The sequence below is a fragment of the Mustela erminea genome, chromosome 5, assembly GCF_009829155.1.
Source record: "Mustela erminea isolate mMusErm1 chromosome 5, mMusErm1.Pri, whole genome shotgun sequence".
NCBI lineage: Eukaryota > Metazoa > Chordata > Mammalia > Carnivora > Mustelidae > Mustela > Mustela erminea.
Genome location: NC_045618.1, coordinates 22,101,247 through 22,121,881, shown reverse-complemented (window position 1 = coordinate 22,121,881; position 20,635 = coordinate 22,101,247). Strand labels below are relative to the sequence as shown.

General features: G+C 38.8%; 1 protein-coding gene across 2 annotated transcripts in view; it reads left to right on the top strand.

Annotated features, from left to right (window-relative positions):
* Nucleotides 1-16,166, top strand: part of TRPM1 (transient receptor potential cation channel subfamily M member 1) — a 78,225-nt gene extending 62,059 nt beyond the window's left edge. For both annotated transcript variants that reach the window (XM_032342257.1, XM_032342258.1), the window contains one exon: nt 13,628-16,166. In XM_032342257.1, the coding sequence (XP_032198148.1) occupies nt 13,628-14,900 (1,273 nt within the window). In that variant the 3' untranslated portion in view covers nt 14,901-16,166. The remainder of the gene's footprint in view (nt 1-13,627) is intronic.
* Nucleotides 16,167-20,635: the final 4,469 nt, after the last annotated feature.

The following is a 20,635-nucleotide window of genomic DNA, read 5'->3' as shown; positions in this document are numbered from 1 at the left end:
TAAGTTGGTACCCTTATCTCTAACTTTCTGAATTTACAAAACAAGTAGAATATATACAGGCCCAGATTAGGAGACTGATTAGGGCATTGGGATGTGGCCTTTTAACAGAAAACCCTGTAGACCAATCTGTACTAATCTCTGAATCAAACAGGTGAGGGAGGGAAATACTACTATTATGAACTAGTATAGATAAAACAAGTTGGGGTCTGGACTCCCAGGGATTTTAGTAGGAGATACACATTAAGTAGTAAAAGGCAGGGCAAATATTGTTGTAAATCAAGAGCAGCTTAAATTCCATTCAAAGATAGGAGAATGATCACGTTGGTCCCAGCCAGTTTGTAGATGCCACTTGGTTCTAGTTTCCTCTGATATAAAAGCCTACTCCTCACAAATTGTTCTGACCTGCCCACTGAAACTCAGAAGTTTGGTAGTTAGAAAAATGGCCTTCTGGCTCTTCTCAATAATATTCTAAATGGGAGAATTCTTACTGCAAAGTAAATGTTACCGCAGTGTGTGAAATAGAAACCTAGAGAAGCACTTGTGATGGGCTGAGCACTGGGTGTTATATGCAACTGATGAATTATTGAACAATATATCAAAAGCTAATGATGTACTACTGTATGTTAGCTAATTGAATTTAAGTTAAAAAAAAAAAAAAAACTAGTGAAGCTACTTACGGATTTACTATATGTAAATCCAAACACAGAAATAATTATGAGAAGCCATGAATCCAAACTGGCAAAAATAGATAGACCTGGTAAGAAATCATCAGTATTTCAGTCTAAGAAAATGCACTTGTATTATAAAAATACTTCATCCAAAGAAATAGTCCTTTTGAGCCAAATACTATCATACTAGAGTAATAGTTACAAGTGACTTGACCAAATGATTTGAAATACTCAAAGACAAATATTGACCTTGAAGGAGCAGGAGGCTGGCTGAGGACAAAGCAAAGGCTGGCGCCTTGCACCACCCCCCTTCACCCGCTCCCCTCCATATGTGTAGCATTCCTCAGGCACCCCTGACTGCCATAAAACGATAAATAGTTAACTTGCAGAGATCACAGTCCTGCAAGGCAGGAGTCTCCCTTGGTTTGCAAATGTCCTTGCCAACGAGCTCCGCAGAGGTCCAGGTTCGAACCTGCAATAAACGACCCTTGCTGATTGGCTTTGACTCACTCACGTCTCTGGTGGTCTTTTAAGGTGGGGGTAATACTCTATTGGCATTTCAACCTCTTTTATAAAATCAATATGATTATGAAAAATAAAAGACAATGCAGTCATATTAATCTAATTAAATAATAGCAGAAGTCAGGGCAACAACGGAATTTTATACACAATGGCTGGGATCCCTGGCATCACCAAGGCAGCTTTCATTCATCTGGTTCTACAAACATCAGAGATCGCAAGTTCTAGAACAAGTGTTTTCAAACTGAGGTCACCAAGTGCCCTGCCATTTGGGGTTCTCAAGTTCTAGGAGAATTTCATTTTTCCATTTTGATGATGATGGAATGTTTGTGAAGCAAATTGGAGGATGAATAACAAGATGAAACAGAAAGGGAGGATGGGGGACACAATCTGAAAAGTCTTGAGTGTATATAAGGACCAGAAATATTTTTAAAAGATTTTATTTATTTATCTGAGACAGAGAGAGAGAGAGCACAAGCAGTGGGGAGGGAGAGGAAGAAGCAGACTCCCTGCTGAGCAAGGAGCCTGCTGTGGGGCTCAATCCCAGGACCCTGAGATCATGATCTAAGCCAAAGGCAGATGCTTAACTGACTGAGCCACCCAGGCAGCCATAAGGTTTCTTTTTAACATACACTTAAGGGTACCCATCATTGCAATAAAATTTGGCTTTTAATCTTAAATGTTATGAGAAGCTGCTACTGTGTTTAAGCTAGGAGCAGCATGATTGAGTATCTGTGTCATTGTTTTGGATTAGAGTGAGTAGCCATTGGAGGCAAAGAGGTTATTCCTAACAACTAACACTTTTTTCTTTATCAGCCTGGGGTATAACATGAGGTTGTATCTCTTTAAATATTAAGGAAAACTGTTAAGACTTCATCCTGTTTATTCCAAAAGTGTCTTCTTTCCCTTCCTATTGTTCCCCTAACTGAGTCAGTTGTAGGAGATCCAGTGCTCTAGCAAAGTCCCTACCTATTTCATCAAAAACCAAGAAGGTGGAGCCAATTTTTGGTTTTTGTTTTCTTTCTATCCTCCTGCCACTTGGCCCTGGACATTGTGGAAGTGCAGGCAGAGTGGATTAAAGCCCCAGATTTCTGATTAGATGTTGAAAAGAGGGAGCTCCAGGGTACTGGAAATTCCAAGCAGATTATAGAGAGGGAGGAGATTGGGAAAGTAACACTACGAGGTTGCTTATGAACTTTAGAGCCCACCCCCAAACTGTATTTGTATGTGTATGTGTGTGCATGCATGTGTGAGTGTGTGTGTGTGTGGTTCTGCTCCTTATTAGCATACCTAAAGCCCTGAGGGAGACAAAGTGAACAAAAAATGATTGAGTAAGGAACTCCTGGACTCCATACGTCCATAAAACTGGCAAAACTTTCAGAATCAAAATTTTTAGAAAGATGGACATGAACCAATGGCTTGCAATCATTTGTGGAGTGCTTATTCAAGAAACACAGCTGAATTTTTTTTTTTAAATGAGATTTGTGGCATTTCAATTTATCTAGTCCCATCCCCCACTCCTCAGTTCAGTGGCAACCATGAAAATAATAGTCTGAATTCCTGGTACCAGTGGAAGCAAAAAGGACCCCATCCACAAAGAATTGTAATTATCTGTTTTGACTGATCTGGTGATTCCCTGAAAGTTTGGCTCAAAGGCTTGTCTTAATCTCCCCTTGTTTGGAACTAGCCAAGGGCTAAAACTGTTAGCCAGAGGTGGAGATGAGGAGAGGGCATTTTTCAAAAACATTTACAGGCAAATGTTTTAGTCCCTACTCCCTGAGGTTAAAAAAAAAAGTAATAGATTTGGGGCAAACAAGACTAACCAAAAATCTTCAGAGAAAAAGCTAGGAAATGAGATGTCCATAGGGCTTTGAAAATCTCTGACATATTCCTGGGAATCTAGAAGACCTTGTGCATGCATATGGTTGTGTACATTCTCAGAAAATACCTGATAAGAAAGAAAGCTTCCAATTCTAGCTTACCTAAAGGCTCTGTGCAAACAGGAAGTGAAAGCTAAGACAGAGATGCAAACTCTGGTTGAGTGTTGAAGATGTGCATGCACAGAGTCCCTCCGCAAAGTCTAGGAGAATTTTTTATTCCAAATATTTAAAGAAATCTCTGTTCAATCATCAGCTGACCACTGAGCTAAAAGAACAGGATTTCAGGGATGCCTGGGTGGCTCAGTTGGTTAAGCAGCTGCCTTCGGCTCAGGTCATGATCCCAGCTTCCTGGGATCGAGTCCCACATCGGGCTCCTTGCTTGGCAGGGAGTCTGCTTCTCCCTCTGCCTCTGCCTGTGTTCGCTCTCTCTCCCTCTCTCTCTCTGACAAATAAATAAAAAATCTTTAAAACTTAAAAAAAAAAAAAAAAGAACAGGATTTCGGTGACCACACACAACAAATAATACAGGCTTTACAGGATCATTTTAGAAAAATCACTAAATAAGCAACAACTACCACAAAATGAAGCAACAATAATAAACCCTGGGGAGGAGAGAGACTCTGACTTCAAGAATTGCTGTGCTCTATTACTCAAAATGCCCAGTTTTAAGTAAAAGGTCAGGAAAAGAAACAAGACAGTCTGATCCACACCTGGGGAAAAGGCACTCAAAGAAACTGGCCCTAAGAAGTTCCAGATGTTGAAATTTCTGACAAAAACTTTAAATCAGTTACTGTTAACACATTCAAAGAGCTAAAGAAATCCATCACTAAAGATTTATAGGGAGGAATGAGAATGATGTCTCACCTTATGGAGAATATAAAGAGATAGAAAATATATTTTTAAAAAGAAAGAAGTAGAAGGAAAAGAAGAAGAGGAAGAGGAAGAAGAAGAAAAGGAGGAGGAAAAAGAGCAGGAGAGAAGGAGGAGAAGGAGGAAACAGACATTCTGGAATTGTAATGTAAAGGAACTAAAATGAAAATTTTACTATAGAATCTCAAAATCAGATTTGAGCAGGCAGAAGAATCAGTGAACTTGAAGATAAGTCAACTGCGATTATCCAGTCTAAGAAAGAGAAATATAAAAGAATGAACAGAGTCCCAGAGAACTGTGGAACACTGTCAGCATGACAGCATACACATAATGGGAATGCCAGAAGGAGACAAAAAAGTAAGTGGGAGAAATTATCTGAAAAAATAAAGGCCAAAAATTTCCCAAATTTAAGGAAAAATATTAATCTACACATACAAGAAGTTCAATGAACTCCAAGTAAAATAAACTCAAAGGCATCCACACTTATTCAAATCATAGTCAAGTGTTGTAAGCCAGAGGAAAAAAATCTTGAAAGCACCAAGAAGGAAGGAACTCATCACATACAAAACATCCTAAATAAAATAAAAGGCTGACCTCTTATTGGAGCAAGTGGGCAGTGGGATGAAATATTTAAAGTGCTGAAAGAAAAATACTGTCAACCAAGAATACTGTATATAGCAAAATAGTGTTTCAAAAAAATGAAGGAGAAATTAAGATTTTCCTAGATAGAAAAACTGAAAGAATTTTATTTGCTATTAGACCTGCCCTAGGAGAGACACTAAGAAGTTCTTTGGGCAGAAATGAAAGGTCACCAGACAGTAACTAAAATCTACATGAAGAAATAAAGAGCACCAGTGAAGGTAAATACCTACATAAGTATAAAAGACATTATAAATATTTTTTTTTGTTTATAACTACTTTTTATTTTCTATATAATTTAAAAAATAACTGCAGAAAGCAATAACTACAAGTCTATACTGATGAGCATAGAACAAATAAAGATGTAATCTGTGACAACAGCATGGAAAAAGAAGTAATAAACTTTTAAAGAGCACATTTTTGTATACTATTGAAATTACACTGACAGTAATCTGAATTAGATTGTCATAAATTAAGATGTTCATTGTAGTCTCTAGGGCAACCACTAAGAAAATAAATCAAATATATATAATAAAATAAATGGAAAGGGAATTAAAATGGTACACTAAAAAATGTCCATTTAACACAGAGAGAGGTGGCAATGGAGGAATTGAGCAAAAGAAGGCATAAGACCTGTGGAACACAAACACTAATGATAAGGGTAAATTCTTCCTTATCAGTAATCATATTAAATATAAATGGATTAAACTCTGCAATTAAGACACGAAGACTGTCAGACTGTATATTTTTAAAAACACAATCTAACTGCATTCCCTCTAAAGTTTCATTTCAGATTCAAGACACAATAGTTTGAAAATAAATGGGTGGGACAAGATACTCCACATGAATAGTTATCAAAATTAGTATAGCTGTAGGACACCTAAGTGGCTAGACAGAGATAATAACAACATAAAAGACTTAAATAATACCATATGCCCACTCAACCTAACAGAACACTGCTCAACAACAGCAGGATATACATTCTTTTCAAGAACATATGGAACATTATCCAGGATAGATCATAGACCCTATGTTGGGCCATATAACAAATCTAAACAAATTTTTTAAAGATTGAAATTAATCCAAGTGTGTTCTCTGACCACATTGAAATGAGATGATAAGTTAATAACAAAAGGACATTTGGAAAACTCAAAAATATATGAAAATTAAACAACACTGTCTTAAATAACCAATGAGTCAAAGAAGAAACCAAAAGGGAAATTAGAATTTGAGGTTGCACAACAGTGTGAATGTACTAAATGCCACTGAAATGTGCATTTTAAAATGGTTAAGATGGTAAATTTTATATTGTATGTATTTTATCACAATTTAAACATTATAAAAAGAAAGAAAATACTTCAAAGTGGATAAAAATGAAAACACAAAATAACCAAAATTTATAGGATGAAGCAAAAGTGGTACTCAAAATAATTATAATAGTGAATGCCTGTATTAAAAAAGAAGAAAGATCTCAAAGGTACTGAGTCCTGAACTAATGAATAGACAATTATCAAGGTCCCAAACTGATCACTGGGCTGTACAAACACAGGACAGATTTCAAAGGCACTGCCAAGACTTTGAAAATTGAACTGCAACTGGAATCACACCCCACAAAAGTCATGATGGAACTTACACCTTCAGCTTAACTAGGTCAACCAGTTGCTAAAAGAAAAATGTCAACATCTGTCATGGGATTTAAACAAGACTCTGTCACATGATGTAAGATTTGAAATGTCCATGATATAATCTAAAATAACTTAGAATATGAAGAATTCAGAAAAATCTAATTTACTGGGTAAAAAAACAAACAAACAAACAAACCAACAACAACTAATAAATGTCAAGGCCAAAGTAGTGCAGATGTTTGAATTATTTGACAGACTTTAAGGTAATTATTATAAAAATGCTTGAACAAAATTGCAAAGAATGTTGAAACTAATTGAAAAATAAAAGTTTCAGGAAAAATGGAAGATATAAAGAAGAACCAATGAAAAGTTTGGAACTGAAAAACATAATAAGTGAAATTAAAATTTCACTGGCTAGGCTCAATAGCATAACAGAAATGACAGAGGAAGGAATCTGGAAACTTAAAGACAAATATGTAGGTAAAAATTACCTAATTTGAGCAAAAAAGAGTAAATAAACTGGGGGGGGGAAGGAAACTTTTGGAAATAAATGTATAATACTGTGCCATCAGAGTCTCAGTAGAAAAGAGAAAGTGTGATGCAGAAAATAATATTTTAAGAAATAATAACTTAAAAACTCCCAAATGGGTGAAAGACATAAATTTACATATTAAAGGAATTTAGCAAACACTAAACAGGAATAATTCAAGGAGATCCTCACCCTAGTTCATGTTAGAATCCTCTGAAAACAAAGACAAAATTTAAAAAAAAATTACAGCAGCCAGAGAAAAAGGATTTATAACTAATAATGGAACAGCTATTTAAATAAGGGCAGGTTTCTTGTGAGAAACCAAGAAGGCCAGGAGAAAGTAGCATCATGGTTCTAAAGCTGAAGAAATAACTATCAACCCCAAAATTCTATATCCAACAAAAACTCTTCAGGAATGAATATGAAATAAAGACCTTAAATAACTCATTTTAGGAGTTGGGCCCTAAAATATTACTACAAGAAGTTCTTCAGACAGAATAATGTATACCAGAAGTAAACTTGGGACATCAGGAATGAAGGAATGTTTGGGTTTTTAATATGTGTCTGTGTAATATCTAAGACAACCAAAGCATGAAGGCATGGACAGAAAATGGACCCATATGGTGGTAATGTTTTTATATCCAATTGAAGTGGTAAAATATTGAAGCTAAGTAGACTGTGCAATGTTACTATCTACTTTGTATTACTAGATCACTATAAGATCTACAGTAAATGATATAATCATTTCCCAACTTATTTCTGAGGCCAGCATGACCGTGACACAAAAATCAAAGAACTGAAAGAGAAAACTATAGGATACTAGCCCTTATGAGCATAGATACAAAACTTCACCACAAATATTAGCAAGTTGAGTCTAGCCACAACTGGTAAGATTTATCTTAGGAATGAAAGGATGTTCAATATTTGAAAATCCATGCTATGCACTATAGTAATAGTTTAAAGAAAACATGATAATACCAACTGGTGAAGAAAAAATTATTTCCACAAAATTCAACATCCATTCCTGATTTTTTTAAAAAACGGATGAATATAGTGAGTGCTATGAAATATTTAAACCTGATGATTCACAGACCTGTACCGCTGGGGCAAATACTACAGTACATGTTAATAAAAATAATTCTTAAAAAAGAAAAAGAAAGAATAAAATGAAATTAAGAAAAGAGACAGAAACCTCTCAGAAAACAAGGAACAGAGAGGAACTTCCTCAATCTGATAAATGGCATTTATTTAAAAAAAAAAAGCCACAGCTAACATGAATTGTTTCTCCCTTAAAATTGAGAGCAAGGCAAGGATGTCCACTCTATCACTGCTATTGAACAACATACTGGAAGTCTTAAACTTCCAGAATTTAAACTTCTATAACTCTTCTAAACTTCAAAACTCAATAATGTGGGAGAAAATGACCCAATTTTAAAAATGGGCAAAAGATGAAAATAGACACAACAGAGAAGACTTAGTCTTGGCAAATAAGCCCATAAAAAGATGCTCAACAGGGGCATCTGGGTGGCTCAGCGGGTTAAGCCTCTGCCTTCAGCTCAGGTCATGATCTCAGGGTCCTGGGATCGAGCCCCGCATTGGACTCTTTGCTCAGCAGGGAGTCTGCTTCCCCCCTTCTCTCTCTGCCTGCCTCTCTGCCTACTTGTGATTTATCAAATAAATAAAGTCTTTAAAAAAAAAGATGTTCAACATTATTATCTATTAGTGAAACACAAATTAAAACTATGATGAGATTACACACATATTACAATAGTTAAAATAAAAACATACTGACAACACCAAGTGCCAACAAAGACACCGAGCTCATGGAACGCTCTTACACTGCTGGTGGGACTATAAGATAGTACAGCCACTCTGAAAAATAGTTTGGCAGTTTCTTATAAAGCTAATATACTCACTGTGTTCTCTAGGTATGAAATGAAAACTTATTGGTTCAGCCACTATGTTAAACAATATAGAGGATCCTCAAAAATTTAAAAATAGAACTACCAGATGATCCAGTAATTCCACTCCTGGGTGTATATTCAAAGAAAATGAAAACAGGACATCCAAGAGATAGATGTATTCCTATGTTTATTGAAGCATTACTTGTAACAGCTAAGCTATGGAAACAACCCAAGGGTCCACAACAGATGAATGGATAAAGAAGACATGGTTTACATATACAATTGCATATTACTTAGCCATGAGAAACAAAGAAACCCTGCCATCTGTGACAACATGGATGACCTTGAGGACATTATGCTTAAATAAGTCAAACGGAGAAAGAGAAATGCCATATGACCTCATGTCTATGTGAGATCAGAAAAAGCTAAAGTGATAAAACCAGAGTAGAATGGTGCCTACCCAGGGATTACCAAGAGAATTGGGGATATGTTGTTTAAGGGTATAAACTTGCAACCAGTAGTTGAGTAAGTCCTGGAGATCTAATGTACCTCAGAGTGGTTAGAGTAAAAAAATAAATAAATAAATAAATACTGTATTATTAACTTAAGCATTGCTAAAAGACGAGATCTTAATTGTTCCCACCATAGAAAATAAAGGATAATTATGTGACATTATAAAGGCATTAGCTAATACTACAGTGGTAATCACATTGCCATATATAAATGTATCAACACATGTGACATCTTGAAGTTACACAATGCTTCAGTGATTCATACGACTGAATGCCAGAAAAAAAAAAAACAACAGTTGATTTACCATATGAAAATTTCTAAAGGAAAATTTAAAAAGGAAAATATGAGATTAAAAATACGGCATGTGAGAAACATGTCTTTAAGAGCAAATCGCTTAGCCTTAGAATACCTTCATAGTCTGTGCTATACTGAAAAAATATTTCACTCCCTGCTGAAAGGAAAGTAGAATTAAGACTTAGAAAAGTAAGAAAGTTCATGTTTTGCTACAAGCTCTACAGAAATGACAGATTTCTCTTGTGTGTTTTCCTGTCACTCAGAATGTCAACAGATCTGGGACTCTCATCAAAGTGTTTCTTAGCTAGTCTGTCTTTCTACATCTGAAATGGAAATCACTCTTTTTAGGGATGTCAAGATTTGTGAACCATCTTAAGTAATTGAGGAAGTCACGAAATATGGCTAGCATAGAAGATGGCTTATTATCCATCTCTTTCGTTCATCATTCCAGACATAAGTGACCTTAAATTCATTTATTTCTTACTCCTTTTACGCATACCATAAAAACACAATCCGGGATCCCTGGGTGGCTCAGTGGAGTAAGCCGCTGCCGTCAGCTCAGGTTATGATCCCAGGGTCCTGGGATCAAGTCCCGCATCGGGCTTCTTGCTCAGCGGGGAGCCTGCTTCTCTCTCCCCCTCTGCCTGCCTCTCTGCCTGCTTGTGTGCTCTCTCTCTCTCTCCTTCTCTCTGACAAATAAATAAATAAAATATTTTTAAAAATTTAAAAAAAAATTAAAACTCAATCCAATATCCCTTGATTTCATATAAGCATTTATTTTTTTTTAAAGATTTTATTCATTTATTTGACAGAGAGAAATCACAAGTAGTCGGAGAGGCAGGCAGAGAGAGAGAGAGAGGGAAGCAGGCTCCCTGTTGAGCAGAGAGCCCGATGTGGGACTCGATCCCAGGACCCTGAGATCATGACCTGAGCCGAAGGCAGCGGCTTAACCCACCGAGCCACCCAGGCGCCCTCATATAAGCATTTAAATTTTGTCTCCAATGCTGTAGCTGTTAATAGGCTTGAAATAAGCATCTGATCATTTTTCTTAATCTAAGCCACATTGTGAAACCTTGGTTCTTCCACAGTTTCGATTAAGGGAATGGCAGTAGGAAAGGGAGGAGATTTAGAGATACCCATGGAAGAGTCCCACTATGGAACTTGGTAGTTTATTCAATGCAGGGGACTGGGGAGCTAGTGAAGTGGGGAGGCTGAGTGCAGTAAGAGAGACTTCAGAATCAGATGACTTCTTATTTCTTTATTTTTTATTTTATTTTTTTACTGGAGTGTGTTTGACACAGTATGACATTAGTGTGGGTATACAATGGTGATTTGACAGCTCTGTACCTCATGTTTTGCTCACCACATGTGTAGCTACCATCTGTCATTACACAACACTAGTGTAATACCACTGACTGTATTTCCAATGCTGTACCTTTCATCTCCTTGGCCTATTCTATAACCATAGGCCCATACCTCCCACAGACCCCCCTTTTCCCATTTTGCCGATCCTCGTTCCCCTCCCCTCTGATAACACCAGTCTGTTGTCTGTATTTAGGGGTCTGTTTTTGCTTTATTGTTTGTTCGTTCACATGTTTCTTTTCTTTCTTTCTTTTTTTTTATTCCACAAATGAATGAATTCATAGAGTATTTTTCTTTCTTTGTCTGACTTATTTCATTGAGCATAATATCCTCTAAGTCCATCCACGCTGTGACAAATAGCAAATTTCCTTTATATGTATGAGTGGCTGGCCATGCTAGTATCTGAATTAGGTAACACGGGAAAAACATAGGGCAGAGGGTTATAGAAGATTCGAAACGAGAGCTATTTATCTATATTTTACCAGTGTATTTATTTTTCAGAGTTTGGATAGAGTTTGTATTATCTCTCTCTCTCTCTCCCTCTCTCTTTTTTAGTTTTTATTTATTTATTTGACAGAGAGAGACCACAGGAGAGGCAGGCATGGGGAGTGGGAGTGGGTAAGCAGGCTTCCTGCTGAGCAGAGAGCCCAGATGTGGGGCTCAACCCAGGACCCTGAGATCATGACCTGAGCCAAAGGCAGAGGCTTAAACCCCTGAGCCACCCAGGCAACATTGCATCATCTCTTAAAGTAGTATTTGTTAGAGGATCTCAAGTTTGACTTTAGAGAGGACATTGTGGATTTTAACATCAAAGGAATCCTCGAGAAAAACAGCTTTGAAGTGAGCGAGGAGACATGACATTTCACAGAGAAAATCAAATCTTACTTGAAGTCACATAAATTAGTAGTGAAAGTTCTGTTGGTCGCCGAAATGCAAGAGGAAAGAGAACCCTTAGAAGGTGTAGTGTCTATGGTACGAAAGTCAAGACTTCTCATACACAGTGAATTTGGTGGTCCTGGTGGCAAATTTCCAGGAAGCCAGACCCTTCCTGCTCAAATGATGTGGTTTCCTAGGGGACATATAAATAGTCTTTCTCCACACAAAAAAGTTAAGAATAGAAGCCAAAGACCCTCCCACACATCAGAGCACAGCTGTCAATGTGGCCAACAGAAGCCCAGCATTGGCAAAAGCAGCTCTGGCAGGATGTAGGGAAGGGTAACCACAGAGGTAGCAGGGAGTGAGGAAAGAGCAGGAGACATGGTCGGAGAGCAGACACTTAGTGCAGAAAAGAGCAGCTGGAACTCAGGAAGTGGGTAAGAAGAAATAAAGGAAAACAGGTGGAAGGATTTAGAAGGATATGTAAAGAATGTAGCAAGGACCTGCTAGAAGCGGACTAAGTGCAAACCAGGTGACCCTAGAGACTGCCTGTATGTTTCTAAGACAGGATCAGAAGGTGGGAGAAAAACCAGGCATGACAGAATCAGACCAAAGTATTGGTCTTCATCCAGGGAAGATCTTACTGGAATGGCCCACCGTACCCCTGGTTCAGAGGGCCCAGAGCCTTATCCCCACTGCCCCCACCCCCATCACATCCTGGGGGGCAAATTCAACTTTTATTTATTTATTTTTTAAAATTTATTTATTTATTTGAGAGAGAACACATGCATGCACCTGTGAGTGGGGAAGAGGGAGAGAGAGAATCCCAAGCAGAGTCTCCACTGAATGTGAGCCTAAGGAGGGACTTGATGTCAGGACCTGAGATTGTGACCTGAGCCAAAATCAGGAGTCAGACCCTTCAACAGCTGCACCACCCAGGCGCCCCAAATCCAACTTTTAGAAGGCAGTGCTAGGTCCTAGGCATACCTCACTGCCTCTTAGTGTTAAATTTCAAGAGCCAGTTGAAAAAGTTCATCTTGTACATATTCTTGAAATAGAAAACCTAGTCTATTCCAGCAGGCTTTGGTTCAGACAACATTATGGTTTCATAAGTTGTTGCCTGATCTTCTAGGAGTTAAAAATCTAATTGCAGATATTTATAATCTACTATGGTCTTTTAAAAAATAAAACCCATTAAGGGAGTGCTAATTATTAAATATAATGAGCAATTTAAAGCTAGTGGTATTCTTCAGATAATTAAATGACCTTTTGTTCCTTAAGTAAACCATCTGATAATCTGAACTTAATTACCAACAATTCCTCTTCTGAATCCCCTGAACTTCAAAGAAGGATTTTAATTAATTTTATCATTATAACCATTAATTGCTGGCAGCTATAATCAAACCTCAAAAACCTAAGGGCTAGTATCTTCTTTTATTCTCAGGGGCAATGTGATATGCCTCTAAGAGACAAAGGCTGAAGCAAATGTTAAAATAGATTGTGTGCATTCGAATGTACACTGTGTACTGCCCCACTGCTTACCAGCCATGTGAACTTGGGCAAATTATTTTCATGATGACTTGATTTCCTCATTAAAATGGGGACGATGATAACAGCAATTACCTCATGAGGCTGTTATTAAGGATTAAACCAGCCTAGAACAGTGCCTCAGTAAGTACTTATTAATGAATACAGAAAACATTTAGAACCATGGGTGGTAAACAGTACTCACTGTATGTATTAACCATAATTCTATTACTTTCTGATGTTCCTCACAGTAATTTTTAGTAGTTTGAAGTATGGAGTAGTATGAAGTTTGAAAACATGCCCAGTGAGCTCCATGATCCTCTAAAGACCAGAAAATAAAGTAACAATGATAACATTATAGCTCTGTTTTTAATACTTAGTTAATCTCAGCATAGTAATTCTATCCCTTTGTGTTCCCCAGAGTCGAAAACATGTCAATGAGATTGGAAGAAATCAATGAAAGAGAAAATTTTATGAAAACTTCCCTACAGACTGTTGACCTTCGACTTTCTCAGCTGGAAGAACTGTCTAGCAGAATGGTGAATGCTCTTGAAAATCTCGCAGGAATTGACAAGTCCGACCTGATACAGACCCGGTCCCGAGCTTCTTCCGAATGTGATGCAACTTATCTTCTAAGACAAAGCAGTATCAACAGCGCCGATGGCTACAGCATGTATAGATACCATTTCAATGGTGAGGAGTTGCTGTATGAGGATGCTTCTCTCTCCATGCCACCAGGGATAGGATTCAGGAAGAAAGCCTGTTCCTTCCGAATGAAGGAAGAGAAGGAGTCAAAAATGCATCTGATACCAGAGCGTCAAGGCAGCCTTCACCTTTTATCCAGCACAAGCCCGCCAGCAACACCAGACTGTGGTCAACTTGCGTTAGACAACGTCAAGAACTCTTCAGAGCTGAAATTAGGTCCAGATACTGGGATCGCAGCCGAAGATGATCGAAGGCAGGCCGACTCTGAAAGGGAAGAAACTGTTCCCCTAAGTGTAAATCAACCAGATGTTATGCATGGACAGAACAAATCAGATTTTCAAAACCCTCAGCTCACAGTGGAAACAACCCAGATAGAAGGCACAATTTCCTATCCCCTGGAAGAAGCAAAGCTGATGCGTTATCACCCTGAGGAAATGTTCAGTACTTATAAAACAACAAAGTCCAGAAGCTTTGTGTATTCCCGGGGACGGAAGCCGGTCAGCGGGGTGAACACCTGCAGCACAGAGTACAGTTCGATCATGGACCCAGCACGCCCCTTGACACTTCAACAGTGGACGACAGAATGGAAATACCAAGTTCGAAAGATCACACGTTCTCGCAGTACCGACATCCCTTACCTTGTGTCGGAAGCGGCCAGGCAAGCCGAGCATACAGAACAATGTGCAGACACCGAAGATGAGAACCATGTGTCTGAAACAGCCCCTCAGATCGCTCATTTATCTCCAGCTGTCCCTGACAGAACCAAAAAGGAAAACTTACTGTCTGTGAAACCAGACCCAACTCTGGGGTTCCCATCTTTAAGGTCAAAAAGTTTACACGGCCACCCTAGGAAAGCTAAAGCCGGTCCAGACAAACTAGACAGACCTGGACATGCCAGCAGTGTAAGTAACTTGGCAGTTGTGTCTGGGATTACAACAGAAGAACAGAAGGCCAGGCAAGAGAAAACTTCCACAGAAACTGCATGTTGACATGTTCTGCCTCTTTGATCTTTAAATCGAAACCACTGATGACTACCATCTTGGTCATCTAAATAGCATCAATTTCTGAAAACACTTTCATTAAAACTGTCCGGCAATTTGGACATAAGATTTAAAATTCAATGCACTAAACATAAAGTCATATTTCGCTAGCACATGTTAGTAAACTTAGGTTGTTTTTAGTTGGAGTAGGATCAGATGAAAGTGACAATATTCTAGTTGAGATAAATTGCTTAATCTGTAAACAATTCTACAATCTCTTTGTTAGGCAATCTCTAAATTGCTTAATCAGTAAACGATTCTACAACCTCTTTATTTCTCGTTATTTATTTCCACCAAGTAGCCTAAGAAATGCCTTTGGGTGCCGCCAGTAGGTTACCAAAGAAGTAAACAGCTATGTAAAAAGAGAAATTAAAGAGAAAGAAAACATGAAAAAAAAAAAAAAAAAAAAGAAGGCGGAGAAGAAAAACAAAATTGTGAAGTGCAAGAAATAAGAAGTGGAAAGAAGCCATTGGCATCATATTTTTTATGGATCTTTGTTTTCTGTTTCAATGCTTTACGTTTTACAATGACACGGTGGAAACAAAAATACACTATTATGTCAAAGATCACACTGTCATAGTCTAGGGTGACGAGGAGTTGTGTTAATGTGTAAAAATAAAGTATCCAATGTGCATTTTCCTGTTGTCATAGAGTCCCCGATAGCAAACACAAATAAATTGTACCTCTGCCTATTCAACGGTTTGTGCAAAGCTGTGGCTAAAACCAGAAAGAAACATCATGAAGGTCGAATTGTTGAGAATCACGGAGACCATTCACGGCTGAGAATACAGGGTCTTAGGCTTCAAATTATAAGTTCAGAAACATTTCAGACTACTGAGCCCCTATCCTCAAGTCAGGGGCCACTCTCTAGAGCCCTTAATACCACCCCTAGCCCCACGACTCTTGACTATACAAACAGGGGCAGAGAGGGGCAGAAAGGGATATTCTCTGGCTAATGCAGAGGGCACCAGCACTCACAGAGGTTAAGAGTTGGTTCCTTACCATCTCACAATGGCATCTCTTGGGAGGACTCAAGGAGTCCGGAAGCACACAGAGAAGGCCAACCTCATGCCTGAAGTTACATGCCTATTACTACTTTAGTGAAGTGCCTCATGGCGGGAAGCAGGTCAGACAGAAATGGGGATGATTACAAAATAACCACTACACCCATTCTCATGTGAGGCTCAGACTGTCACATTGTCATAAGCCAGCAAGGGAAGAGAGAGAGAGAGAGAGAGAGAGAGAGAGAGAGAGAGAGAGATTCCATGTAGTTATGCTAGTTACGTACTTATGTAAGTTATAAAGATAGTGATCAGAAATAGTTAACAACTAAATAAGACTGAAGTTTTTAATAATCAGGTTCAAGGGGCACCTGGGTGGCTCAGTGGGTTAAGCCGCTGCCTTCGGCTCAGGTCATGATCTCAGGGTCCTGGGATCGAGTCCCACATCAGGCTCTCTGCTCGGCAGGGAGCCTGCTTCCTTCTCTTTCTCTCTCTGCCTGCCTCTCAGTGTACTTGTAATTTCTCTCTGTCAAATAAATAAATAAAATCTTTAAAAAAAAATAATAATCAGGTTCAAATCCTTGAACCAGGGTGAATTGAAAAAAAGGAAAAGATACCATTGCATGGATGATGGGGCTTTGAAATGTAAGAAATGATAACATTTATTTAATAAATAAAGCTACTGCTACATTGAGACTGTTTAATCAATCCTGCTATGTGCGTTATTTGACCCAATGCTTAACCCATTACATTTTACCTCATTCCTAAATCTTTCTTTTTGGTGCCAAGAAACTTTTCAGCCCTTTGCCACGTTCTAGAAAAAAAGGTTTCTCAGAATAACCTGGAGAACCTAAGACAGCTCAACAGAGTGGGTGTGAAGAAGGCAAAGCTTATCTGTGCAGCTCCCTGTTCTCCATCCCCTTCACAGCCGCCCTCCCCTCTCTCTCTGAGCTCTCTCTTAGCTTGCTATGGGACCAAGTCCATTCCCATCAGTCTCATTAGATGTGAGACACCTCCCTCCTGTAGAGGTGTTGGCTAAAAGGAATGTGATACTTTCCTTTAGATATTGGTCTGACAGACCCAAGGAAGTGTGTTATAATGGAATTCCAGAGGCTGGGGCAGGGACTTTCTTGCACACCTGAAATCATGCTATATGTCCACGCACTCTACCATCTCAATACAGCTCAAATATTGAGGTCCTTTAATGTAGGGCTTATGATATTATTATTGATCTGTCATTCTAAGTTTGCTAAATAAGGAGCAGTACATGTTAGGAACTAATATCCAGTTGGATCAAATCTAGCAATATCTAATACCATTAAAATAGAAACACTGTCTATGTTCAAAGCATTTAATGTTAAGTTGTCTTAGTAGGAGTGCCTGGATAGCTCAGTGGGTTAAGCATCTGCCTCCAACTCAGGTCATGATCCTGGGGTCCTGGGTTTGAGCCCCACAATGGTATCCCTCAGCAGGAAGTCTGTTTCTCCCTCTCCCTGCTCACTGTTACTCTCTTTAAGTCTCTCTCTCTGTCTCAAATAAATAAATAACTTTTTAAAAATTTTTCTTAATAAATAAATCATAAGCCTATTTCTGTTCTATGTAAGACACAGTAAGAAACATACTAAGAAGGTTTTATTCTCATATCCCATAAATTCTGGCACACTCATAAATGTTATGATAGTTGTATAAGCTGAAAGTAAGCTCATTTTTTACTTTGATCAAGAGGAAAGAAGAATTGAACTCATTATAAGTGGCTTTCTCCTTTGAGACTATATGATTGCTTATTTTCTGAATATATATGGCATCACCTTGAGGCTCCTATAGGCTTGCACAATTTAGGTTTCAGGACTTTAAAATTTAACTCCAAGCATTGTCTTAGAGTTATTTCATATCAAAAAATGCATTTAGGGGGCACCCGGCTGACTCAATTGATAAAGCATGCAACTTTTGATCGCAAGGTCATGAGTTTAAGTCCCACACTGGGCACAGAGCTTACAGTTTTAAAAAGTTTAAAAAATGCATTTTAGGGTCACCGGGATTCCTCAGTCAGTTAAGTGTCTGCCTTTGGCTCAGGTCATGATCCCAGGATCCTGGGATTGAGTCCGTGTCAGGCTCCCCACTCACTGGGGAGTCTGTTTCTCTGTCTCCTTCCCCACTGTACTCTCTTACTTGTTCTCTCTCTCCCTCTAAAATAAATTTTTTTAAAAATAAAATCTCTTTGATACAGATGTAGTGAGAAGGGCCATATGAACCCCAATGTTCATAGCAGCAATGGCCACAATCGCCAAACTGTGGAAAGAACCGAGATGCCCTTCAACGGACGAATGGATAAGGAAGATGTGGTCCATATACACTATGGAGTATTATGCCTCCATCAGAAAGGACGAATACCCAACTTTTGTATCAACATGGACGGGACTGGAAGAGATTATGCTGAGTGAAATAAGTCAAGCAGAGAGAGTCAATTATATGGTTTCACTTACTTGTGGAGCATAAGGAATAACATGGAGGATGGTAGGAGAAGGAAAGGAAAAGTGAATTGGGGTAAATCAAAGGGGGAGATGAACCATGAGAGACTGTGGACTCTGGAAACAAACTGAGGGTTTTAGAGGGGAGGGGGGGATGGGGTTGGGTGAGCCTGGGGGTAGGTATCAAGGAGGGCACGTATTGCATGGAGCACTGGGTGTGGTGCATAAGCAATGAATCTTGGAACACTGAAAAAATAAAATGAAATTTAAAAATAAATAAACAAAATCTTTTTTAAAATGCATTTTGCCAGGGGCGCCTGGGTGGCTCAGTGGGTTAAGCCGCTGCCTTCGGCTCAGGTCATGATCTCAGGGTCCTGAGTCCCGCATCGGGCTCTCTGCTCGGCAGGGAGCCTGCTTCCTCCTCTCTCTCTCTCTGCCTGCCTCTCTGCCTACTTGTGATCTCTCTCTGTCAAATAAATAAATAAAATCTTTAAAAAAAAAAAATAAAATAAAAAAATAAAATGCATTTTGCCAGATATATATTGGAAATAGACACAAATGAATTCATCACCCTACTATCTCCAACATAAAAAAGACCTTTAAAGAAATTTTTATTATGAAGGACACAAAATTATACAAAACAAATATGACTGAGTTATTTTAAGATGAACATCTATATAGCCACTATACAGAGTAGTAGAATTTCCAGCCACCCCAGAAGTTTCAGAAGTTCCAAACTCAATCATCTTCCTCCCCACAAAAGTGACCACTATCTATTTACAGTAGTCATTTCCTTGTTGTAAAAAAAAAAAAAATTACTCAGAACCTAGATGGTTTAAAACACCTATGTGATTATGCTCATGGATTTTTGGGGTTAGGAATTCAGACAAGGCACAGAGAAATTCCCCTGATTTGTAATCTTTGCTGATTTTCATGAGGTAAATCCTCCTACCGTGACCAACTGCAAGCTACATGTGACATCACTGAATTCAGACTTGGGAAAAAATGCTGACAATTAGCTCCTGCAAACCAGTGCAAATGGGCCAGAGCACATCACTGTCTCTATTTCATGGTGTTTTTTTTCTCAAATATTTTATTTTTATTTATGACACAGAGAGATAGCCACAGAGGGAATACAAGCCTAAGGGAGCTGCAAAGGGAGAAGCAGGCTCCCCACTGAGCAGAGAGCCCGATATGGGGCTTGATCGCAGGACATTGAGATCATGACCTGAGCCGAAGGCAGACACTTAACCAACTCAGGCACCCAGGCGCCCCAATTTCATGGTATTTGAGCTGAGAAGATTCAGCATCTGGAGGTGATTCAACAGCTGGAGGCTGACGTCATCTAGAAGCATCTTCCCTCACATGTCCGGGAGTGGATCCTGTCTGTCAGCTGTGATCCGAATCTCAGCTAGGGCTATTCACCAGAGGACCCATGCATGGTCTCTGCATGTAGCCTGGGCTTTCTCACAGCTTGGCAGCCTCCTAGAAATCAGATTTCTTACATAGTAGTTCAGGGCTCCAAAAGTGAGTGTCCCAGTGAGCAAGGAGGAAATGTCATTGCTTTTTATAACTTAGTCTCAGAAGTCATGCAGAGTCCCTTCCATTGCATTCTCTTGGTTACAGGTGAGTCACTAAGCTCAGTCCAGACTCAAGGAGAGGGAGGAGTGTTTAGAATTTTGCAGGCATAGAGCGTCTGGGTGGTGTAGTCAGTTAAGCATCTGACTCTTGGTTTCGGTTCAGGCCATGATCTCAGGGTCACAAGACTGAGCTATGTCTAGCTCTGGGCTCAGCATGGAGTCTGCTTGAGAGTCTCTATGCCCCTCCCTCCCCACCGCATTTCTCTCTCAAATAAATAAATATATCTTTGAAATAAAACAAAATAAAATTCTGCAGACATATTTAAAAGTCACATTTGCATTTCATTATAGCTTCATCACCTGAATGTCCTTTAGCACTATAATTGAGCTTTGCTCTATTTTTTTTTCCACTTTCTCTTTCCCATTCCTTTCTCTTTCTTATATCTATCTGTGGAAGAACACGAGCCATTTGTCTCGCAAAATTTCCCAGAGTCTGATTTTTACTAGTTGAATATTCATGCGTAGTTTGCATGTTTCACTGTTTCTGCAAGCTGGCAGAATTTAGAGGCTTACTCAGGCTTGGATGCAATTCTTTTAGCAAGGCTATTTGGGTGGTGTTGCTTCCTTCCTCGTGA